The sequence below is a fragment of the Gopherus flavomarginatus genome, chromosome 1, assembly GCF_025201925.1.
Source record: "Gopherus flavomarginatus isolate rGopFla2 chromosome 1, rGopFla2.mat.asm, whole genome shotgun sequence".
Lineage (NCBI taxonomy): Eukaryota > Metazoa > Chordata > Testudines > Testudinidae > Gopherus > Gopherus flavomarginatus.
The window spans coordinates 10408405-10434033 of record NC_066617.1 but is presented as its reverse complement, the minus strand read 5'-3'; the positions used below and the strand labels follow the sequence as shown (position 1 = coordinate 10434033).

Sequence of the window (25629 nt, the reverse complement as noted above, 5' to 3'; positions counted from 1 at the left end):
CGCTACCATTCATCACACACACACATGCCCCCAAAGTCTAACTCCTGTCTGAGATGAGCACTGACCAGCTCCTGCAAACGCAGCCGTTGGGATTATGCAATGTAGCTGTTGCCCACAGACCCCAAGAGCCTCTGAGTCTGGTCGAAGGGCCATGGCCTTTTTGGGCTGCAAGGTGTAGCTGATTGACGTCAGTTGAAGAGCTGAGCCACAGAGTGACAGCAACTTGAGTCTGGACGGTGCTGTCCTTAGTGGTTTGCACAGCACCAAGTGGACCACTGGGCTCAAGCAATACTAGTGCTTGGTGCTTGTACGGCACTTTTCACCCGCAGATCTCCAAGAGCTGCCTGTAGGGAGGGGGAGGTCCATTGACACTCTTATAGACGAGGAGACTGCAGTGCACAGCCAGCCAGGGGCAAAGCTGGAGACAGAACCCAAGCCTCTTGCCTTCCAATCCCACGCCCTGCCCGTTATAAGACCCTGCCTCCCCCAGCACAACCCTACCCAGCCATATGCAAATGCATAGGGATCCTGTTTACCACCAGCTACAGTAGACATCTAATCGAATGCCTATCAGCATGGTATCTAAATGCCAAGTGCTTGAATGAGTATGTGGTGCTGGTAATTGTCTCTACATTCTGCTGACCGGGCAGTCCTATCTTGAGGCTGCCTTTGGGAGAATCTTGTATAGAAACTAGGGTTGATACATACCTCCATCTGAATGGGACAGCCTCAGTTTCCCTCAGATTGAAGACTTGATTTATTTGCCCCTTGGCTAACCACGTGTAGGAATAACCAATAGTACCATAAACGTGACCAAAGATGTCAAACAGTTGGGAGAAACTACAGCCAACCATGGGTTAGCCATAGATAACTTCGGTTTAACCAAAGGCAGAAAGAATCACCCATGGTTCAACCATCGTGGTCACTGCCAAATACAGCTGAACCATGAGCCCGGTCATCATAAACCATATCCATGTCCTTGAGTTAATTAAAATGAACCGCTGAATGTGGAAACATCACCTGCCAACTCTCTTTACTGTTTCTAATGTAGAAAGTCAAGAATTGTTGAAAATTTCTTTTGCTTTCAGCAGTTTTCTCAGCCCACAATTAAACTTTACTCATAAAACTGACCCTTGCTTTTACTATTCATTTTAATTAGCAGAAGATCAGGTGCTGAGTGTTTATTGCTGGATGCCACTGAGAACAGAGATCTCTCAGGGATGTAGCAGTTGGTTGGTCAGTAACAGTTACCATGGTTAGGGATGACCCCAGATTGGCCAGGATTTACCCCAACTCCTTAAATTACATCTGTGATATCACAGTATTGTCAAAGCACAACACTTTGTTCCTAGCCACACCTGCTAAGAATCCCAGAGCCCAGCTGTTCTAGACCCAGGTGGGAGGGGAGGAGCTCTTTCTATTCCAGAGTGTCCCATAGAGTGTAACAGCTGGCATTTCACTGCCGCTTTGTCAATGCCTCCTAGGCCTTTCCTCATTGGATCCCTTATCCTTGCCAGTATTGCTTGCTCCTGTGTCTAATTCTACCCCCACCCCAAAAAAGCAGCACCCCTAGTCAGTGACACTGCAATCGTTCAGTGCCATATACACTCTTGCATAGCTAGGTCAGTAGACAGACAGGCCCGATTCTCAGTTTTGTGGGTGGGTTGGGAATGGAGGGGAAACGTGGCTTTTGTCTATCTTTGCCTTCCCGGTATTCTAGGACTGTGCAGGGCTGATCTAACTCATGCTCTGCTTCCGACGGGCCGTGAGGGGAAGAAAATAGCCATAGTGCAGTGCACTCCAGTCACCCCCTCAGATTCCCACCCCCTCATCTCCTGGGGACTGGCAGCAGTGCTAATGTAGAGCCATGACACCAGCTCCACACTGGTCAGGGAGTGCCCTGTGCGGGATGTCTTCTCATTTCCACCCACTTTAAGGCCCCTTTAATCAGGCCCCTTGATTTTACATTTGTTTCTTGTCAGTTTCATTCTTTTCCTCCCAGGCTAGCTCAGGGCTGTGTTTGGGTTAGGAACTCCGCAGGGGAATGTCCATGGATGAAAATCCCCTGAAGGTTTGAATCCTGAAGCCTTTACTCAGGATTTCTTGAATTTTTTTCCTCTGGCCAAGTGCTATGGACTTCAGCAGGCATCTGCGGCAGGGCTGAGAAGGGACTCCAGAATTTGGCCGACTGACTTTAGTAGGAGTTTAGTCTGAGTAAAGATACTCTTTAGTAACTAACATCTCACAGTTTACTCAGCTGTTCCTTAAATCTCCTTTCCCTCTGTGCTAGCACTGACAGGGTAGGTCACTCCCAGCATTGAAAAGGAAGTGCTCGATGTGGGGAGGACAGAAAGGAGATAAAGGTGACCCCTGCATTCATATTCACAGCACTAAGTGAAGATTGTTAGCTTTCTCCTCAGTCGCGCCCCGTCCCCTCTCCCATCAGATCAGCGCACTCCTCACAGCACCGGCACAGAGGAGAGACACACTCCAATCCAATTTGTTACACTTCCACTTTCCAGAGAGCGGGAGGGAGGTAAAAATCCCATTATCTTTATCTTGACTTCCAATTGGGAGTGGCGGTAAACGCAAACTCAAGAGACAGTTGCTGTGAACTCCTAGTATCAGAGGGGTAGCCGTGTTAGTCTGGATCTGTAAAAGCAGCAAAGAATCCTGTGGCACCTTATAGACTAACAGACGTTTTGGAGCATGAGCTTTCGTGGGTGAATACCCACTTCTTCAGATGCATGTGGTGGAAATTTCCAGGGGCAGGTATATATATGCTAGCAAGCAAGCTAGAGATAACGAGGTCAGTTCAATCAGGGAGGAGGAGGCCCTGTTCTAGCAGTTGAGGTGTGAAGACCAAGAGAGGAGAAACTGGTTCTGTAGTTGGCAAGCCATTCATTCAGCAGACAGCGTATCCTTTTATTGCACACAGGAATGACTTATTTTTTAAAAATCCTCTTTTAGTTCAAGGGAAACGGGAAATTCCAGAGGCCTTTCACAAGAGGGGTTATTCGAGCTGCAGCTGATGTCGGGGTGGGGCTTGCGGACTCCCAGGGAGAAGTAGCCTGGAATCTTGGAGTCCTACTGTTTAATCCCACTAACCACTTCCCCTTCTCTGCGAGGTTCCCCGTGGTGCTGTGCAGTGGAATGAGTTAACCCTCCCCACAGCCCCTGTGAGACAAGTGAGCATTAACAGCCCCAGTCTACCAAGGAGGAAACTGAGGCAGAGAGAGATTCAGGGGGAGATTTTCAAAGGCACAAAGGGCAATTAGGTGCTTGGGTCCCATTTAAAGTCAGTGAATGTTGGTCACCTCACTCCCAGATGTGTCTTGGATGAGCTTGCCCAAGGACACGCCAAGAGTTCATGGCAGACCACAGATCCCCCAACTTCTAAGCCTTGGCTTTAGCGAGCTTTAGCCTTGCGCTTTAAAGGAAGGTAGAGACTGTAACACACTTAGCCAATACTACCAGGCCCCAAATGCCTAGACGTTTTGGGAGTATCCCACCGACTCCAAACCCTAATAGGACCTAGCCAAGATATTCTGATGTGATCAGTGAATTTGGATGTTTCAGTTTTTGGGCCCCCGAACTGCTAGTGCCCTAAAGGAGCCTGATTTTCAAAGGGTGCACACCAGGCACTTTTTGAAACCTGAGCCCCCTTAAAGCATTTCAAGCTGCACTCCCAAAAATTAAGGCACCCAAAATCACTGGTTACTTTGGCACCCAAGTGCTGGAGTAGGCAGGACACTTTTCACACCTAACAGTGAGTGCCAGACATGAGATGGGCCGGCTCAGGGGATTAGACTTGAGATGAGGAGCCTTTCCTCCCAATACCCCCAGATCGGCAGTGACTGAAAGGTGTTACCATAAGCTGACTGGTGGCCTGTGGGAAGTGAGTTGGGAGCCTCCAGCGTGTTCTCCACACTGCTGATACAAAGAACATTGCAAGTGGGCAGTGGTTGGCACTGCTGGTGGGCAGAGGGACCAAGAACTCCCATCGCATAGGGGAGAAAGGGAAGAGCCCCGCTAGGCCCCATCTCGTCCATCACCATGTCGGGGCAGGGCCATCCCGCTCCTGTATTAGTATTTAATTCAAATGGGTCATAGAGACTAAATGAATTCCCCACTCCAGAGCTGATCCTTCCAGGTCACAGCTCACCTGCCCTGCTATCGCCCAGGCTGTACCTATCCACTGCCCAGGGCTGTCAATCAATCACTTTCCACCAGCTACCCTCCCTGTTAAAAGCAACCAGAGCACAGCAAGGAGGGAATTTCTCTGTTTGGAGAGAGTCCGTTTTGGGATCCTCCCCTACCCCTTAATGCTCTTTTAAAGATGTGGCTACTGCGTTGGTTAGGGGTTTTGAAATGGGCGCTGTTAAAAGAAGCCTTCAGTAATTTGGCTCTTGGACTAAAATGTAACTTCAAGGTGCCCAGAATGACGGAGTTCAGCCAACAAGTGCCCCAGGGCATCCGTGTAACTGAACAACAGTAGGACACTTTCAGCAGCTACACACCTCTGCTCTCGCCGCAGCTCCCCTGCACTTAACAACACAAAAGAACTCATTAGCTAGCTTGCTGCTTCCTTCTCTGCACAGAGAGCCCTGCAAAGCAGCCCTGGAAATGTAAAACATAGACCCATGGAGATTAAGGCCAAGAAGGGACCACTGAGAGCCAGTCTGACCTCCTACATAACATTAGCCAGAGAATGTAATATATGCCATCATATGCCAGCAATGCCCCTCTGCTATGTACATCGGCCAAATGGGACAGTCTCTACGGAAAAGGATAAATGGACACAAATCAGATATTAGGAATGGCAATATACAAAAACCTGTAGGAGAACACTTCAACCTCCCTGGCCACACTATAGCAGACCTTAAGGTGGCCATCCTGCGGCAAAAAAACTTCAGGACCAGACTTCAAAGAGAAACTGCTGAGCTTCAGTTCATCTGCAAATTTGATACCATCAGCTCAGGATTAAACAAAGACTGTGAATGGCTTGCCAACTACAAAACCAGTTTCTCTTCCCTTGGTTTTCACACCTCAACTGCTAGAACAGGGCCTCATCTTCCCTGATTGAACTAACCTTGTTATCTCTAACCTGATTCTCGCTTGCATATATATACCTGCCCCCGGAAATTTCCACTACATGCATCCGACGAAGTGGGTATTCACCCACGAAAGCTCATGCTCCAAAACGTCTGTTAGTCTATAAGGTGCCACAGGATTCTTTGCTGCTTTTACAGATCCAGACTAACACGGCTACCCCTCTGATACTATTAGCCAGAGAAGTTCACCCAGTGAGTCCTGCTGTTCAAAGTGATCACACCAGGGTGGCACTGATCCCCAGAGCTTCATGCTCACTTAGGCTATGAAAATCTGAAGAGCAGACCCCCCTCTCATCCACGTTGTGTTCCTTTCACTGTCATTGAAGGACCCCCATGTTCCAAGAAGCTTCTGTCTCTCTGGGAGGAATAGCTGTGGCTCCCTCTGGACGTACCGGACTCTTCTCCACCAGACTCCTCCAAAAAGGGTGACCTCTCCATCCTCCCTGGCAGGTGAGCTAAGAGAGCCTGTTGCTTTACTCACTGCTGGGAACAGGCTTGTCCTGGATGAGGCATGCCTAGGTCTTTTCCATCTTCAGTGTGGATGCCTCATGTTAATAAACTCTTTATTAATCAGCCCCTTTACGGGCACGGAAAGTTAAGTCCTCCCCGGGGGCAGATGTGTATTATGCCTGTTAATCCCCACTGGACCCACTACCCTTTCCCCATTACTCAGCAGCTCCAACGCATTCATAAGGACCAGAGCAGAGATCATATGGCTCGTTAGGATCCTAATCCGAACTCTTCCAGGAAGTGGGAGGTGGTTCTGATACGGGATTCTGGTTCAGACCCAGCTGAGAGATAGGTCCACACTCGGAGGTTCAGAGTTGGATCTAAACCTGCTCACAGTTTGGAGAGGGCGTGGGATCTGGTGGTCTCGTTCAGGCCTAGTTGATTAAGGCCAAAGCACGTTAACATTAGAACATAGCCCATTTGTCCTCTAGATCACCATTGTCTGAGGTGGTTCCAATCCAGCCTCAGCCCCTCATAGTGCTTATGGAACTCCTGGCTCCCTGTCCTACCAACGCTCCTATGTACTCTGCGTCCCCTAGCAGATTCAGCACCCTCTGTCAATATATCCTTCCTGAATCCGCTGCCCCCCGGTCTCCAGTTCCTGGCTGGCCTCACTCTCACCCTCACCCAGTCCCTCGCTGACACTCGTCCGCTCCAAAAATATCTCGGGTTCATTCTTGCTAATTTATGTGATTTGGTTTTTATTGCTGCTGCTTTTGGCAGCTTGTTCCAATATTTTAACCACCCTTTGTGAGCAAGAATCCTGCTGCAATTGCTGACAGGCATCCCTCTCCTTCCCCCTCCCCTGCCCTTAACTTCAATCCCTGACCTCTCATTTCTGCCTTCATTATCGTCCTGAATGGTTTCTTGGCATCAGTCCATTCCTTTTCCTCTTGGTTTCTCGTCTGCTTTTGCAGGATTTTATAGACTCCATAATTTTCCACTCAAGTCTCTTTCATTTAAGGTCACAGAGGGCAAATTCTGGCTAGTCTGCTCCCAGGATGCAACCGCAAGTACCATACCAGGGACCATAAGGGTGGCTCTGAGCAGCACTTAGTACAGTGCTGTATCCGTCCATCTATCCTCCTGCCAGAACCCCCAGCAAAGAGGAGCTCTCTGGGACCTGCTGTTATAGCCAATTGCATATCTCTCAGCTTCCCAGTGCTTTCACTTCAGAGCTAGGCTAGAGAGGTTTCTGGACTCAGACCGTGCTTGTGCAACCCCAAGAGCTTAGAGAATGTGCATGAGAACTGGACTATGAACTCAACCAGACATATAACAAACTGACACGTCTCGTTCCATTGTCCAAGCCAAGCAAAGTGCTGAAGAGCAAACAACGTGTCGTCCGTGAAAAGTGCACGAGCTCTGTGAAGTCCTTTGGTTTATAACACTCTAAAGCGGTAACGTAATGTAGGGAGGAGCCTACAAGCACTCTGGAGCCCTGGGTGCGTATCTCCCGCTCCTGGCAGGAAGGAGACTCAGCTACTTTCCTGGCACTACCCCTTGTCCATGCTGCTCTCCACTGTGGGATCTAGGCAGGGTAGGCAGCCAGCAGGGGGTGGGTTGTGTTGGGGACCATGGGGCGTCACATCACCCATCCCTGTGACCAGTGGAGCTTGGGGCTGGAAATCAATACTACCTGGGCCAAGGGGCTGTCTCAGTGAGGGCGCAAACCCCATCTGAACCCTCCAGCCTGACAGAAGGACTAGCAAGAGATCTCAGCAAGAGGGACCTAACTGAGATCACCGTCACTCCTGGGGGTTTTTCAGCAGGATGGGGCAACTGGGCCCTAGGGTTCTCAGCACTGCAGCGACCCTTTCCAGTCCTTGGCCAGCTGGGCTCCTCTGCACAGGAGCAGGAACAAAGGCTTCTCTTCCCTTTGGGGTTGTCCTTGAGGCAGGAGGAGCAGAGGTATATGGTGTGGAGGACAGGGAGGGTCTAGTGTCTCCAGTTATTGATCCCACCAGCCCACCTCTCATTTCTGCTGCTCTAATTTGAACACGTTCCAGTGGGTCCCCTTCTGTCTGGTGAGGTGATGGCTCAGAATTGAACACAAGGTCCCAGCTGGGTTTGAATTACAGCCTTCCCTGCTCTCCCCCCTCCCCCCCCGTGATGGGGCACGTGCTCACGTACCCAGGTCCATGTCAGCAGCTTTGGGCCTGTGGGAGCACGGCACATTCTTGAAGATGGCGTCAAGAATCTTCTCCTTGACCTGCGTGATGGTGTCGCAGTTGAGGATCTTCACAGGGATCTCTGGGCTGTTCACGTTGTCGGGGTTCACGCAGCTCAGGACCTGAGGGAGGGAGACAGAAGGGCAGCGAGAAGAGCCACACCCTTGGGGAAGTCATGGGACCCCCTCATCGCTACTCCTTCACAGACAGCTCAGAGCTAGCCACTGCATCCTACAGCATGGAGGCTCCAGGGCAAACCTTCAGGTGACTCTAGCCAGCAATGGTACAAGAATCATGCTCAACACCTGTATGATTCATTAACCTGGTCATTCTCCTCCCTCACCAGAGACCCAAATAAGGCGTCTGTATCGGTCAATCCACGACAGGGCTGCCTACACTCCCTTACACCGGGGTCATTTAGCATCACACAGGGTCTGCTCTTGCTTCCACTGAAGGTAATGGCAAATGTCCCACTGTCTTTAATGGAAGCAGGGTTTGGCCTTACAGCTGGAGTCCCAGCTGGTGCTCAGGATCTTACAACAAGCAAGATGCAGAGGGATGTCTGCTCTCCCTGTCTGTCTCTCTTTAACCCCTTCCCCTCTACGTGGGGACCTCTCCCAATGGAGTCATAATACCCAGCGAGCTCATCAATTTCCTTGAGCCTCACCTTGGATTCTCTTCTGTGATTGCCATCCAGGAGCCCATTACTGTCAGCCCTGCATTTGCCATCAGGATACTTGTCCCATTAGGAACAGGACAGTGACCAACCAATCAACTCATTTCACACAAGCCACCGACAAAATGCTCACAGCTTTCGATCAGTGCTGACCCTGGGCTAGATCTGAACTGATGACCTAGTCCTCCGAGTCTTCCACAGCCCCCTCGAGAGCTTCACAGTTCAATAAACACCTCCTTGGTTTGATTGCAAAGATAGCCTGGTCTTGAATCCCTGAACTCCTGGTTTCTTTTCTGTCCAAACTCTTCTGCAGAATGAGGAGACAGGCACTGGAATGGGTTACCTAGGGAGGTGGTGGAATCTCCTTCCTTAGAGGTTTTTAAGGCCAGGCTTGACAAAGCCGTGGCTGGGATGATTTAGTTGAGGTTGGTCTTGCTTTGAGAAGGGAGTTGGACTAGATGACCTCCTGAGGTCTCTTCCAACCCTGATATTCTATATAGCCTCTGCATCAGGTGAATTCCATTACTTGGAAATACAAGGATTCTTGAATAATTACATCTTGCTCTGGCACTTGGCACAAGAAACGTTACCCAACTAAAGAGGCCTCTGGTTCCTCAGAGGACAACAGCATCTGCTCCCCAGCCTCTGTGCAACAGCTAAACGCAAAGCAGACGGGGGCCAGGCAGGGGAGGGGATGTCTTAAAGTCACACACAGAATATAATGGAAATTTGGCCACTAACTCACAGACATTTATAAGTTCAGCATTCTGTTTTTTTCTCAGCGAGGGAGGGTTAAGTGTATAAACTTTTTAAATGTAAGGCACCTTTATATTTTGGAGGGTAGTTAAATTGAGCTGTTGGTTGCATGTGATTGTTAAAGTTCCCATGGCTCTTTTACAAGAGCAGGGGTGTTAACCTTGGTGTCCTGGCCAAATTATTTTGACTGTAAATTCCCCTGTAGTGTTCCATAGCTCCAGGATTCACTAGATTCGGGATTCTTCTTCACTTCCTGTCCTAATCTACTGAGCAGTGCTGCACTGTTATTAAAGGAATGTCATGTTCCACCCCAGAGGTGGCTGCTTTTCAGTGGTGGGTGAAGCAGTCATTGTACATTGTTTGCAACATGCTTTGGGATCTTCTGAATGAAAGGTGCAATATACATGTAAGATATTAATACGATTATAATACTGTTATTTATGTGTCACTCCAAGAGTGGAGGAAAAGCATAAATTCAGTTAATAAACAAGCCAATAATACAATAACAAGTATAGCATCTATAGCATCTTTCGCCTCAAAGAATGTCACAGATGTTTACAAAGAGCATCACTAAAATGAAGCCATTGCTGGGGGTGATCAACTTGCCCCATCACTCACAACTCTAGAGATGGGACATTTTGATCAAGGACACCTGGGCAAAGCTCAGCTCTTGTGAAAAATCCACAGAGAGGCGTTCTTGCTAAGGTGTTTCCCTTAGAAAATGGCACATGGCTCCTTTGATCGATAGTTGACGCACGATGGATTGAGCTGACCCTGATGAGAATGGACCCTGTCAATTTCATCCCTAGCAAGGATGAAAGTGGTCCTAATGGTGCATGCTGATTATTTATCATCCTGCCGTCCATGGCAAGATCTCACAGGAGAGTGAGAGTGTACAGCTGTATGTCCGTGTCTCGGGTTTGCCAGCAGCAAGCTCCCATTAATTTTACAGCAGCCACACTGATGTCCAAACTCAGGGTGGCCACCTGGCTTCACATTCGACAATGGAAACAAAACAGCCTTTTGCTGACTCAATCAAAAGGTGCAATTAGATCTAGGCACCTGACCAGCTCGGGCTTTTCAGGATAAGACAGAGGGGCTCCTTCTTTCTCTACCACAGCATCATAGAATCATAGAATATCAGGGTTGGAAGGGACCTCAGGAGGTCATCTAGTCCAACCCCTGCTCAACACAGGACCAATTCCCAACTAAAACATCCCAGGCAGGGCTTCATTAAGCCTGACCTTAAAAACCTGTAAGGAAGGAGATTCCACCACCTCCCTAGGTAACCCATTCCAGTGCTTCACCACCCTCCTAGTGAAAAAGATTTTCCTAATATCCAACCTAAACCTCCCCCACTGCAACTTGAGAGCATTACTCCTTGTTCTGTCATCAGTCACCATTGAGAACAGCCGAGCTCCATCGGCTTTGGAACTTCCCTTCAGGTAGCTGAAAGCAGCTGTTAAATCCCCCCTCATTCATCACCTAGAACTGACCCTTGGAGGAAGCAGCCAGCCCTTTTTACCAGCTGGCTGAGTCCTTCTGGTAGCTCCCAGCCCTTCTAGCTGCTGGAGGACCAATTCTCACTGGATCCACCTGCGGTTGACCCAGAGTGGGCTTTTCTTAGGCCATTCTTGGAGGTCTAAATTCGTTTCTTTGAGGGGGGTGTGCCACAGCACAGGGCAACAAATGCCTCGTACAGCCCATCACAGTCCATTCCAGTGAAAAGGTCCTCAGGGTGGGGAGGGGAACGGATGTTCTCCCTTAAACTGGGAATGGAGTTGGGAGAGATTAGATACATAGGTACTCTCATAATGGAACAGAGCAGTGACTGTCCAGTCCCTGATGGTGACTAATGCCACCTGTTTTGGAGGAAGATGTCAGCTTCCAATAATGCCCATTATGTGATGCTGTATCAGCACTCGGATAGTACCTGTGATGTGCACCCTAGGGAGATGTCAAGCTGTTTTAACTTTATTGCCTTTGAATTTCATGGGTAGTCCTCTCTTTATGCGATTAGAAAAACTCCCTCTGGACCAGTCATTCTATGATATGCCTTGATCACATCACTTCTCACTTTTTTCTTTCCTAGACCAGTCATGCTGGAGGGACAAGGGGAGAACATGACTTAATTTGGGGGTAACTCTTCAAAGAGCCAGACTCTGCTTTGGAAATGTAACCCATCTCTGCAGGAAATCGAAACCAAACGCAAAGAGGGAACCATTACACCTGTCACCTCCCTGTACTTGCAAAGGCCAGAACCATAGTTTCCCTAGGCTGGGGGCTGTGTAGCCTCTGTTCCCGTCTCTTTCCCATTATACTGCACTGCAGATAGCTGGATTCTTGCAGCCCCCGCAGCTGCACAAATCTGAGCTCTCTCTGCCTCTCACTTGTTTCTCAGCCAGTGTCCAGTTTTCAGTGCAGTTCTACACTCCTCCTCCCATGCAGTGCAATTTAAACACTGTCGTCTGGTGTGCATATTAGTGGAGGTCAGACCTCTTCATTCAGGTTTTTTATGTAACACATTTATTACTTGCCCCAAACAATCCCTTTTCAAGGCCCTGAAACTCAGAGAGACAAGCCCTGGAGCTTGGAGCTAACTCTAGACAATGAACTTCCTTCAGGCATTGCAACTGTGGGGTGAACTGTCTGCTCCCTAGTGGGAAAGCTGGAGATGTCCCTAATGAGTCTCTGAACATCCCCCATAACCAAATGCATGGCTGGGAAAAACATGTCACAGACCGTAAAATCTGGTCTTCCTTCGTGAAAACTGGTTTTCTTGGTCCACTTTCAACCTATACTATACAGATTTCACAGGGGAGACCAGTGTTTCTCAAACTGGGGGTCTTGACCCAAAAGGCAGTCATGGGGGGGGGGTCATGGTATTGCTTACTTCTGCACTGCATTCAGAGCTGGGCGGCTGGAGAGCGGCAACCGCTGGCGAGGCACCCAGCTCTGAAGTCAACGCCCCACCACCAGTAGCAGAGAAGTAAGGGTGGCCGTACCATACCATGCCACTCTTACTTCTGTGCTGCTGCCTTCAGAGCTGGGTGGTTGGAGAGTGGCAGCTGCTGGTGTAGTGCCCAACTCCACAGGCCACACAGAATTAGTGGTGGCAATACCATGACCTCCCTACAATAACATTGCGATCCCCCAGAGCCTCTTTTGGTTTGGGACCCCCACAGTTACAAAGCTGTGACATTTCAGATTTAAATATCTGATATCATGACATTTATCACTTTTAAAATGTATGACCATGAAATTGACCAAAGTGGACCATGAATTGGTGGAGCCCTATCCATAACACCCTGGGCTGGTGGACATCCCTTTTGCCCCTTTCATGTAGGCTGCAGGATCCAATGGGGGTTTCTCCACGAACCCCCAGGATACAAATGGCCAGATTTACTCCCACTCAGCAAACTGAACCCCATGCATGCCTGGAGAGATTCTGTCTGGGGAGGGCAGCTTTAAACTCCCGCAGGGTTGCCTCAGGACCCCTCTGGTGGAAGCTGACCAGAAGATGAGCATCCCCTGCCTGGCCTGGTTCCACCCCTTCCAGGACTGGTTCCACCCATGTATTGGGTTGCATGGGACAACTTCAGCCCCCATGGAAGGGCAGAGCTTGCAGGCAGCTTGTGCCTGGGGACTTTCCACTGCAGCCTGGCTGCGCTCCTGGTTAGGGCAGCCGGTGGGTGACACGCACCCCAGGACCATAGTTCTCACAGTGGTCCAGTGAGAGGCACAGACACATTCTTTAGAGCCAGGAAGGGGAGGTTCCTGGTGGCTTGCATTGCTTTATTGTGCTTTCCAGCTGGGCTGTGCGCGTCACAGAGACTTTGATACCCACCCCAATGCATGAGCAGCCAGCACCCAGCCAGTCACAACCTGTCCCCGAGCCCTGCAGAGAACCACCAGACAGCTCCTGAGACGAGACATTTCTGCTCCCTCCTTGTCACCTGTCCTGCTTTACCCAGGCCTCTCCCAGGAGTTCACTGGAAGAGCTGAGGGAGGGCTTTGCAGGTGTGTAATGCCACACTGTGACAGGTGAAGACTCTGCTGAGTGGCAGCAAGGTAGGCACCAGTCACAGAGGCAGCATGGTCTAATGGACAGCACACAAGACCAGGCATCTGGAGACCTGGGTTCTAACCCCAGCTCTGCTCTTGAGCTGCTCGGTGACCTTGGGCATATCATTTCTTTGTGCCTCTGTTTCCCTTCCCGTCCCTTATCTTTGTACATCGTAAGCTCTTCAGGCACACGCTGATCCCATACAGAGTGTCATAAACAGATAGTTAAGGGTTAATGTCTCTTTTACCTGTAAAGGGTTAACAAACAGGGAACCAAACACATGACCAGGGGACCAGTCAGGAGACAAGACACTTTCAAATCTTGGTGGAGGGAAGCCTTTGTTTGTGTTTTTTGGGTTTTGCTTTGTTCTCTCTGGGTCCTGGAAGGGACTGGACGTGCAACCAGGTTTCTTGCCAATCTCCCTGCTACAGTCTCTTATATATTCAGAACAGTGAGTAATTTAGTAAGAAAGGCGGTTATAGTCTTTTGATTGTTTCCGTATTTGCAAATGTGTAGTTTGCTGGAAGTATTCTAAATTGTATCTTGCTGGGGAGGAGGCTTCTTTCTAGTTTCTATAAGCTGACAGACCCTGTAACTTTTTACCATCTAAATTGCAGAGATAAACTTTTACCTTTTTTTCTTTCTTTTTATTAAAAGTTTTGCTTTTAAGACCTGTCTGATTTTTCCCCCTTGTTGAGGCTCAAGGGAATTGAGTCTGTACTTAACAGGGAGGGAGGGGAGAAGGGGGAATCCCTTTGTTTTAGATTCATGGAGCTTGAATCTGTTTTGCCCCTGGGTGAGGGAAAAAGGGGAGGGAGGGGAAGGGACATTCCTCCCTGTTTTAAGATTCAAGGAGTTTGAATCACAGTAATCTTCCAGGGTAACCCAGGGAGGGAAATCCTAGGAAAGGCAACGGTGAGGAAAGGGGTTTACTTTCCTTGTGTTAAGATCCAGGGGGTCTGGGTCTTGGGGGTCCCCAGGGAAGGTTTTGGGGGGACCAGGGTGTATCAGCCACTGGAATTCCTGATTGGTGGCAGCTTATCAGATCTAAGCTGGTAATTAAGCTTAGGGTAATTCATGCTAGTACCCATATTTTGGACGCCAAGGTTCAGAATTGGGAATTATATTATGACACAGGGTATATATGCAGCACCCTACTCTCAGCTGGGGCTTCTAAGTAAATAATAATCATAGCTTGGGGATGTTTACACTTCAGTCACGCCTGGACACATCTGTGCTGTGACATAGAGACAACTGCACGCAGAGGCTTGAGGACAGCAGTGGGGGAGTGCCAACTCTTCCTCTCCTGCTCTTGGCCCTGGAAGGAGGCATTCAGTGGCAGTGCTTGGCACAAATCAATCCAGGAGGTAATCCCCAAAAAGGAGAGACACAGGAGAGCCCTTTCATGGCTCATTAGTGGTTTCTGTCCCTCCGATGGGCCTTACCCAAGAGCTGCTTGGAGAATTTTTCTCCCAACAGGGTACGGTGTCGACCGATGTTAACTGATTAGGGTATTCGTTCTACAGCTGTTGTAATGCACGGGGACCACACAATGTGTGCATGCTGCTCAGAGACAGACACACGCTCGACATTTATCGGACCCCCGCCACACATACGAATTATAAAATTCTCTCAACAGCTTCAAAGGGACTGTGGGGCCCTTGCTCCTCTGCCTTATTTGTGTCAATTTGTGTAATTTGTGGCTGGACAGGAGATGGGTCATCGTTCATTCCCAGCAGAGGAAGGCAGGGAGGTGGTGCAGGGTGAGGGGCTTCACATCTAGTGTCTTACTCTGCACAGAGCTGCTGAGTGCCCGCAACTCCCAGTGAAGGCAATGAGCACTCAGCACCTTGCAGACTGGGACCTTAATGGCTCTAAGTAGGGTAACCAGATGTCCCGATTTTATAGGGACAGTCCTGATTTTTGGGTCTTTTTCTTATATAGGCTCCTATTATCCCCCACCCCCGTCCTGATTTTTCACATTTGCTGTCTGGTCACCCTAGCTCTAAGATATGGAATAATCTAGGTGAGCTTTATAAAAGGCTTGTAGACCAGGCAGAGGTTCACTCCCATGTGATTAAGGCACATAACATCAGGTGGCACTATTAGAGACAGCACTCTCAGTTCTATTTATCTGAACGTATGTGAATCAGAGTTTGGAGAAATGCTCATTGTCGACTGTGACGGAACATTTTTTTTGAGCTGAGCATCTGACCAGTAAAAATCTTTTCTCCCGTCATCTCTCTCTGACTGATGAGTCCTTAGGTACCTGCTGCCTCCAGGGGGTACTCACATCAGTAGACAAACCATTACACAATGCCTAGACATTGTCTTCCTCTACAGCATGAGAGTGCAGGTCACTTGCTGGGATTATCTGGGTGTTTCTCACTTAATCACTTCTCTGTCATTGCAGGGACCTCAGGCACCTGGTGCACCTTGGTCCCTCTTATTCTCTGCCTGTGGCACATCATAGTTTAATCTCCTGTGGGCTGTAATACTTTGGTCTCATTTTGGTTGCTGGGGGTGGTGTTGATGGCCTGTCATACACAAGAGGTTAAACTACAGGATCTGGTAGGTCCTTCTGGCCTTGAACGCTAGGACTCTGTGACATCATTTTCTAGATAGACCGGCAGGACTTTGCTGCCAGGGATGGGCAACCTGGTTTGGAGCTGAACCAGCCCCAAGCAGTGTAACCTAGTCAGCAAAGTACATGGGTGAGGTTCAGAAATTCCCGACGGCAATACTGACTCCCTAAATTGCTTCACTTCTCCTGATTCTGTTTTCAGTAATCATTTAAAAAAGATATGAATAATAAAACATTGTATATAAAAAACCTCATCCTTCCCAAACCCTAGACTGGCACCTCATGGCCAATTGCTACAAACAGCCATTTCCAAGTGTCATGTACCAGGAACCCCGGGCATGTTAGGTGGATTAAGATTGTATAGCCACACCCTGGCACATGCCAAACCCCGTGATTGCTATCCAGACATAGTGCAAAACTCTTCAGAAGGGACCAGCTGACTTAGAGAGGGGAGGGATCAGGATTTGCTTCAATGGCATTTCTATCACGTTAACAGAAATCTAAAGCAGTTCTTCCTTTGTTTTATTTTTTAAAACAACATCTACTTATGGGGAAAAATCAACCCAGCTGAAACAAGAGAGAGACCAAAAGGAAGGAAAGCCTCATTCGTATTCTGCTGCTTTTTAATCTCCATCGCCTGAGCTGATCTCTGTAAATCGCTAAGATTCCTATCGGGATATATTTGCCATGAGATGTAAGAGGGAAAGCTGATTAACATCAAACAACACACAAGTGAATGGAAGAGAGCTTTGTTCAGGCTGATGCGTAATTACTACCCTGTTTTTATATCCACCAGCCTTAAAGGATTGGAGGGATTTCCTTGGTGGAAAGGATTCCTCTGTCAATCTGGGTCTATATTTTTCTCTCCCTTGCTGTGTTTCTCAAAGTGGGATCTGGGCCCCATGACACTAGGTGCGGACAAGCATGTAGTGAGACAGTCCCTGCCCTAACAGCTTACAATCTAAACAGGCAAGACAGACAAAGAGCAGGGAAACGGAAGAATTATTATTTTATACACATGCAGTGGAGGCACAGACAGATTAAGGGACTGGGCCATGGCCACGCATCGAGTTGGGTCCTGACCCTGCACTCTCCTGATTTCTGCACAAGTTCTGGACCACAAGAACATCCTTCCCCTTATCTCACACTCCTCACCTCATTAACAAAGCAATTAATCTCTCTCTCTTTCCTATTCGCTCGCCCTCTCTTTTCCCCAACCCCTTTTCTCTGAACATCCAAGGGTAGCTTGAGGAGTTGGGGTGGGTTTCCCCTTGCATTCCCGTTCACTTGGGGTGCACACACAGGGAAATATCAAGTGGAGTAGGGAGGTGGTATTAACTTTGTATACAGCACTAGAGACACAATTATTGGAGTCCTGGTTTTGATTCCCATACTTCAAAAAGGGTGAAGACCAATTGGAAAAGGTTCAGAAAAGAGACACGAGAACGATTTGCGGTCTGGAAAACTAGAAAACCTGATTTCTAGTGGAGAGACATAAGAAGTTGAGTCTACTTAATTTATCCAAGGGAAGGTCAAGGGAGGACTTGGTCCTGGTCTGCAAGTACCTACACAGGGAAGAGATTTCTGATACTTGACAGCTCTTTAGTCTAACAGAAAAAGGCAGAGCATGATCCAAGGGATGGAAGCTGAAGCTAGACAAATTCAGGCTACAGATAGGCACAATTTTTTTTAACAGAGAGTGCAATTAGCCATTGAAACAACTTACCTAGGGACATTCTCCATCACTTGAAGTCTTTACATCAAGACTGGAAAAAAGAGATGCTCTGACTCATGTCATGGGCTTGATGCGGGAACTGTGGCTCAGATTTTCCCTGGCCTGTGGTTTGTAGGCAGTCAGGTTGGATGAGGCCTTAGAGGCTATACATTTTAGACTCATGTGGGGGAGTTCTGTGGTTTGCTTGAGGGGGAAAGTTTGGCTTTCCTTTAGAGAAGCTATGATAGATCTTTACACTGAGTTTCTGTAATGCAAACCTTGGTGCAAAATGCCTCAGCAGAGTAAATGGAAAGTGACTTTTCATGTGGAATACCTTTAAGAGTAGATGTGAAGGATGCTTCTGGGAGGAAGGGGTCACAATATTGAGATGCTGCGTGAACCGGTTCTAGAACAGGATGGCTTTTGTAGAAGCTAGGGATGAAAAAGACCTACTAGCTCATCCAGTCTATCTCAACACTGGCCAAAGCAGGGTCATTCTCTCTGCTTTCTCCAATCTAAAGCAATGCGGCTTGTCCCACATTCCTTGGGAGACTGTTCCACAGGTGAATAGGTCCTCCAGTCAGTAAGTTATACTTGATATGCAGCCTCAGTATTCCCCACTCCATTTCATCCTGTTTATCCTAGTTAGGCACCGACATAGAATAGTCACTGTTAAAAGCCAACACCTGGCCACAGTTAACAGCACTGTGAAGCTACTGTAGTATTACACTCAGAATAGGAAATCAACTGCAGTAAGGGATATAAACCCTCAGGCTTCCGGGCATAACCCAATCATTCTTAGAGGTCAGGAAGAAACTCCCTTGGGAAAGGTAAATCCATAATTACCTTCTGTAGGGTTTTTGATACATTCCTCTGAAGCAGCTTGTACAGCCAATCTCAGAGACAGCATACTGGGCTAGATGGAATTTGGGTCTGATCCATTATGGCCATTCCAGTGGGTACGTCTGCGATCTGCGGCAATTCAGCGGGAGGTCCTTCACTCCAAGCGGGAGTGAGGGACCCTCCACCGAATTGCCGCCAAATCCTTGAAAGTGCCGCCCCACTCCCCAGTTGCTGCCCCAAGCACCTGCTTGATAAGCTGGTGCCTGGAGCCGGCCCTGGGTCAGAGTAGTAGAGAAGGAGGCCAGTGGAAGCTCAGAGGGAGGGGTGGAAGGCCCCCCAGAGGTTTGAGATGCCAGGTCAGTGCTGCAGTGGGTTCAGAGGCTCGTAGGAAGCTGTAAGCCTAGCTGTGGGGGATGGAGGGATATAGGCTGTTCCCCAGAGCGACAGAGTAATCCGCTTTCAGCCATTTGCTTCTCATGAACAATCTCTCCCCATCTCAACCCTACCCCAGCATACACAGCCATGGTGAGACACAAAAAGCATATCACAAGCTCCGTTTGCAAGCTCATTCCACGTGCTGTGAGCACAGGCCGCCCCGCAAGCACAGGCCGCCCCATAGCGCTCTCTTGGCAGGAACCCAAGCATAGCGGTTTGGGGATGGCTGTTAGGGTAACATCGGCCTTTGTGGAGTTAGTGCCCAAAGAACGAGCCCATTGGACTAGCAGCAGATGCAGAGTTCCACTGGGGCTCAGTCAGCGTACATCACACTGAATCAGCATCAGTGCAGCCACTCGCCCTGGTCTGGAGCTCAGATCTCATGCCCTCACTCGGCATCACAAATGGTCCCCTCATGGTCTGTCTCCTCCCGCCTTGTTCCCTTTATTCTCTTCACACACACACGGCCCTGTATGAATCTCAGCCAGGCCCACACACGACCTGCCAGCTCTCCCTGCACACCGTGCCTCCCAAACCCTGCCTGAGGAGACACTGGTCCAGCAAGGCTGTGTCCTTCCGGCAGCATAAAAGGCAATTGTCCAACATGGCAGCAGCCCGGCCGCTAACCCTTCCGGAAGACACTTTCCCCAGCAGATCCCGGGGCTCCTGTAGGCTCTGCTGCTCTAGCACTCACCAGTGTCTTGTAGTCAATCTGCTGCCGGATGAGCTTGTCCTCGCTCAGCGAATAGCGGGCTTCCCCGGTGATAGAGTCAATGGGGCCCTTTTCCATCTGCTGTTTGATGGCGCAGAAGAGGGAGAACAGCGGCTCACCAGCGCATTCCTGCATAGAGACATGAGGGAGGGAAACCAGGTGATGTCCGGTGCCACAGATCATTGGTTCCTACATGCCAACTTCCAAGCACAAGCCCAGCCCTAAAGGGGGAACCGTCTCCTGCCGGGCTTTGGTACTGCACTGCTGGCACTTGGCCCAGGGTCATTCGAGCTCCCACCCCCTCTGCTCCAGACAACTCTCTTCTTCTCTCCTTCCATTCCATTCCCCGTCCTCTCACCCCGTTCCCATTCATCCCCCCCACTCTCCTCCGACTGCTTCTCTCTCCCCGGCACATCCATCCATCCCCTTTGTCTTCAAATTTCATAATGTTCCTCCCTTCCCCTCCCTCCCCTCCACCTTCCCTGCACTGCTGCCCCTCTGCTCCAGCAGTCTGTCCCAAATCAATGAGCTGGATCATTGTCCTTTGGTGTAAATCCTGGAGAAAACAAGTTAATAATCCGAAGCAAAGTGGCCCCTTTCTCAGCTCCTACACTTGTCTGCCGCTTAATTAGCTTATCTGCCTGTCGCATATGGCTCCCATGTACCCGTCTAGTGCCCTTATTAGGCTGGTGTTTAGGCTAAGGCAGGAAGACAAGAAGCTGAGAGCGGGGAAATGTATCTTATAAAAGCAGAGCTTTAGTGAGTCACCTCATTTGAGCCCCTCTTTTCATCTGAAAATGGGAATCTGGTACTAGAAGCTACTGAAATTACTATCCAGGGACCTTCCAAATCTTCCTGCTAGGAGAGGTTGTGCCTTGGGGGCGGCTGGTTGGCTCAGGGGAATGGCACTGGGAGAGAGCCTTTTGCCTCCAGCTGGCCAGTTCCCATCCTGCTCAGGAGTGGCTGGAAGGACGAGGAATCTGACGTGTGCTGCTGGAAAGCTCAGGTCCATGTCTGAAGTTCAAGTGGGTTCTGTCTCTAGGGTGGTGGCCCAGGTGAGGCACAGTGGGCTCTCAGAAGGCAATATCATAATAAGCACCTCTGCTGGCAGTGTCAGCATGGGAACCAGGGCTACAATACCATCTCCTCCCTAAAAGCAGCAAAGAATCCTGTGGCACCTTATAGACTAACAGACGTTTTGGAGCATAAGCTTTCGTGGGTGAATACCCACTTCGTCAGATGCATGCATCTGCGAAGTGGGTATCCTCATGCATCTGACGAAGTGGGTATTCACCCACGAAAGCTCATGCTCCAAAACGTCTGTTAGTTTATAAGGTGCCACAGGATACTTTGCTGCTTTTACAGATCCAGACTAACACAGCTACCTCTCTGATACTCATCTCCTCGCTAGTGAATTCAGTGCTGGTGTCTTGCACACAGAATGCCTTTACCACCCACAGAGCACACAACCTTCCACTGCATCCTACTCGAGAGGAAACCCTATTAGGGGTGGGTCTGAAATTCATACTCCGTGGCCCTCTCATTCCTGCCAATTCTGCAGGCGAGGGTGCCAATGCCATGGAAAGAGAACCAGACTGAGAACCGCCAACTCCTCCCACCTAGACTAGCTGTCAGGAATGGCTTTCTGTCTGTGCTGGAAGGAGAGGTTCCAGGCTATCACGGATGCAGCACACTCCCCTCCTGACCTTTGGAAGGGTCTAAGCCCAGGGTGAAGAAGTTCTGGTGAGGAGCCTGGTATGAGAGTTACCAAACAAACCATGACGGCTGCTCTTTGGCCCAGATTAAGGCCAAGTGCAGAGACAGACATTCTTCTGCTGCTTTTGAAAACCAGGATAAGGTAAGGCCTTCTCGTCACCAGCCACTGGACCCAGAAGGTCCCACCAGTGAGGATAAGGGTCTGGTAGCGTCAGAGCTGCACTCTGAACATGCTGTGATAGAGCACAGCCTGAGCTCTCTGCTGCAATGTGCTCCTTCACCTGCTCACTGGGTCCCCGGCCTGGCAAAAACACCCCTCAGGAACCCATCTCTTGTATACTGCCGACAAAAACCTGCCAGCCAGCTGCTTTGGGCAGCATTCCCTGCTCCTGACCTCCTCTTGGTCTCACCCAGTTCTCACGCCTTCCTACTGCCCCTTTCTCGCAGCATTCAGGAATAATGGCCTTAGCCCACGACCCCTTTCCTTAAGCCTGGCCCTCCTTGCAGCAGGGCCTGTCCTTTCTCGTGTGTCTGGAAAGCGCCCAGCACAGTCTGGCCACCCCCGCCACCAAATCATCCATGAGTGATGTGGTCTAATGGCCAGGTGGTCCACCTCCTCTTACCTTGAGGAACTTGTACAGCAGGAAGGTGAACCAATTAGTGAGCATCTTCTCTGCCACAGACTCCGTCCTACAATCACCCCCGGAAGAAAAAGAAAATAGGAGATGGTTAGTCACGCTGATCAGACAGACCGAAGGAGCTTACTGCTAAGGGTAAGAGTTGTCTGAGCAGGTTAGGCACCACACACAGGACAGCCCAGGGGTGGCAGCAGCTTGCCGTCCCCTTACTGACGCAAACTACAGAGCATTGATTATTACTGGGATGAGCAAACCAGATCAGACTAAATCAAAAGCACCTGAAATATTTTCCCACCCACCATAATGACTGCAAATCTTTATTTGGAGGTTTGGAAAAGTCTGGATTAACTTCTCTCCCACCACACGCCATGCCCTGCACTTTCTGGCTTGGATTGAAACTGCCTGCGTACTGTGTGAGATATCTGATGAAGTGGGCTTTAGCCCATGAAAGCTTATGCTCAGATAAATTTGCTAGTCTCTAAGGTGTCACAAGTACTCCTGTTCTTTTTGTGGGTACAGGCTAACACAGCTGCCACTCTGAAACCACACACACAAGGATACACTGGAAATGTCCACCCGAGAGGGCTACAGGGGCCAAGTGCCCCCCATGTGTAGCTCCAGGAAAGTCACTGTCTGGGTTGGCCGTAAGATTCTGGTTACCCATCAGGAAGAAGGAGAGTCTGTGAGACTTTGGGCAAGTCGCTTAGCTGCTCTGTGCTTCACTTCCCCAGCTGCACAACGGGCTCACCACACCACCCCGCCTCCTGGGGCCATTAAAGATTGTGAGGCGCTCAGACACTGTGGTGATGGGGGCCAAATAAATCCCTAAGATGGATCCAAACCAGTGGAGGAAATTCACCTGTCACTGAGTATCAGGGCAGCTGGATCTGTTGACTGAGTTGGGGAAGTTAAAAGCCCTCCTCAAAATTGTGGGACTCTTGCTCTGTTATGAGTTGATCCGTACTCAAGCAGAACCCATGCTGACTCCTCAGTGGGAGCTCTGCCTGGGGAGGGACTGAGCCAAAACCGCCACGCCAGACACCAGTTACACCGGCATGAACCCAGCATAACCCCAGCACGGTCAGTGACGCTCCTCTGGGTCTCTGTGTGGTTCCTCTCTCTCTATCGTTAGGACACGCGAGTTTGCTGAACCACCAGAATGTCCTTGTCTCTCTCGATGCCGCCTCTCTGCTCTTGGTGTTCCTCACTGCTCTGACTTAAAGACTTGTCGGCTTCCTTTGGTTTCTAGCTAGTTTTGCTTCCTGCTTTTCATGCACAAGCCACACGCTGTGGGTCTGGATGGCAACCATTGCAGGGGCGTGGGTTTGTATGTTTATTCCTGCATCTTTGTATTCTGGGAGCAGCCTCCATTCAGTCCAGAGCCCCACAGTACTAAATGCTGCGCAAACACTCATTAAAGGTCCCGCTTCCCTGAAGAGCCTGTTTTCGATTGAACACTGTTCCCTTTAGAATGTCTCCATTCCCACGGATACCTCTCACCCGGCCGGGTGAAAGCAGACCCGAAATTCCAGGCCCTGTCTGACAGGACCATGCCCCTTTTAAAATTAAACGCTGCCTGTACTATGCAGCCCAGTGAGCTGATAACAAGCCCTTGCCAGCCTCAGAGTCTAGTTTGGGAACTCCCCAGTGCCTTTTCTGTATTTCCTTTCCCGCCGCCTCTGGCTGCCCAGGTGGTGTGTATGCAGATTTCCCCCTTTTGAATCAGCCTGATTCGTCCACCCACTTCATTCAGTGACTGCCACTAGCCTGTCGCTTGGTTGCTGTGTCCCACATGGCCCATGATCACGGAGTGTCACGCAGCCTGGTGCTCACATGACCTGTGTTCATGGCACAGCCTGATGCCCGCTGCTCCCTGAGGTTCACACGATCTGCTGCTGCAGCACAAAGATGGCCTGATGCTTGCAGTGCATCCTGTGGCCTGGTGTTTCGCGAGTGTCATGCAGCTCACAGCTCGTGGCATGGCACGGTGCCCACCCTGCACCACATGGCCCGATGGTGCAGCATGCTGTGCACCCTGGGGCAGTGCCCATTCTGAATTATATGGCCCAGCCCTGAAGCCTCATGCTCACAGCATGTCACAAATCCAGTTCCACATTGAGACAGAAAACCAAATGCTCTGTTGGCCCTGCCAGCTCTGGGGACCCTGATACCTCCTTATTCAGTTATGGATCTAGCATCCTCAGGACTGTCACAGAGATGCTGCAATGGGATTTTACCAGCTAGCACCAATGGGAAACCCTCTCCAACCGTCTCCTTCCTCCCGGCAGACATGCTGACCCAGACCATGGAGGGAGGGATTCGGGCTCCGCAAATGAGAGAGAGATTGCTGCTTGCATGCTCCATGCGGCAGAAGGAGTTAAGCATGAAGCAGCCTGGCCCCCATCATGGCCTAGCAACAACCTCATTCACATTCCAAAGTAGAAAGCCGCCTGGGGGCTTTCGTGTTCCCTTGTAAGATCAGAGGGTTCTGTTCCAGCGCTGCCCAGCGGGGGACCTCTATTTCAGGAGAACAAGCACCTCGCTGACCTCTGCCAGTGTGCTCCCGCCTTGCACTCAGGTGGCAGCTTCTGCGCAAGGTCCAGGGGACTCATGCAGTTTGTCAGGAGGAGGATGGGGCAGAGAGAACAGGTGGAGGGAGAAGACAAGGAAGGTTGGGCAGAAAGGGAACAGTGTACGGAGTGGAGGAGGAGAATGGGGGAAGAAAAAAGAAGCAGAGACAAAGGGAGGAGAGGGAAGGAGGAGTGGGGGAAAAGAGAGGGCGGCTGGAGGCGAAAGCAGGAGATGCAAAGATACCAGAGATGCCTCCGGGAGGCGAATGGCTGGTGGGAATTTTACCAGCAAGGCCATAAGCCTAGAATTATGATAGCGGGTAGTTACTTTACAAGAGTGAAACAAAATAAAAGCAAGAGCCGCTTTGTGCTCCTGGCTCCCTACTCAGCAGCCTCAAACGCTGAGAGACGGCTGCACTTGCTCTGTTCCACTGATACTGCTCAATGGGCTGCGAGCCACATAGCGCCCTTCCTCGCAGACGGCACCAAGCGTTCCTCCGCCAGAGCCGCTCGCTCTGTTGTTAACAGCACAGCCAAATTATACGGAGGGCCAATTTCTGCTCAGCTTATGCTGGTGTAATTCCACTGAGGCCAGTGGGGGATTGGGGATTTACACCAGTTTCACTGAGAGCAGAGAGAGACCTGGAACGTCTGGCTTGTACAGGGAAAATCAAGCAGGGTCAGGTGGGTGACCCATTCCATTGTGCAGAGGTACTGATGGGGACTAGCTGGGAGGGACATGCCCTGGCAAAAGGGGTGAGCATTAGCTGAAGACAGCACAGTAGATTTATTACTAGAGGACTTCCATGCACTGGTGTTTTAAATGAGACCCTTCAACTCCAGCAGGAGCCAGCCCAGCCTTCTGCCCCAGCTCAATCACTTTGATTTGGTCAGTCTACTCCGCTTCCTGATTTCAGATAGAGGCAGAAACACTGTGGGTGCAGTGGTTCCAGCTTGGATCATACCCAACATACCCTCCTTGAGAGCTCCTAACAGACCCACGCCCCCCTGGGACTTCACAGTCACCACTATACTGCTCATTGGTGCCACTCAGGAGTTGGTAGCCACAGCAGGGATAGAATTTGCATCTCGGTGCTCCTAAAGACAGTGCTTGAATGGAGATG

General features: G+C 49.9%; 1 protein-coding gene across 3 annotated transcripts in view; it reads right to left on the bottom strand.

The window, feature by feature from the left end:
- The window catches only part of PLXNA4 (plexin A4), a 703772-nt gene that overhangs the window by 70698 nt on the left and 607445 nt on the right, over positions 1 to 25629 (bottom strand). For all 3 annotated transcript variants that reach the window (XR_007772140.1, XM_050936769.1, XM_050936770.1), the window contains exons 23-25: positions 21921 to 21987; positions 19564 to 19710; positions 7758 to 7917 (exon numbers count right to left, since the gene is read on the bottom strand). Coding sequence is in view for 2 of the 3 variants with exons in the window: in XM_050936769.1 (XP_050792726.1) it covers positions 7758 to 7917; positions 19564 to 19710; positions 21921 to 21987 (374 nt within the window). In the remaining variant the exon portion in view is untranslated. The remainder of the gene's footprint in view (positions 1 to 7757; positions 7918 to 19563; positions 19711 to 21920; positions 21988 to 25629) is intronic.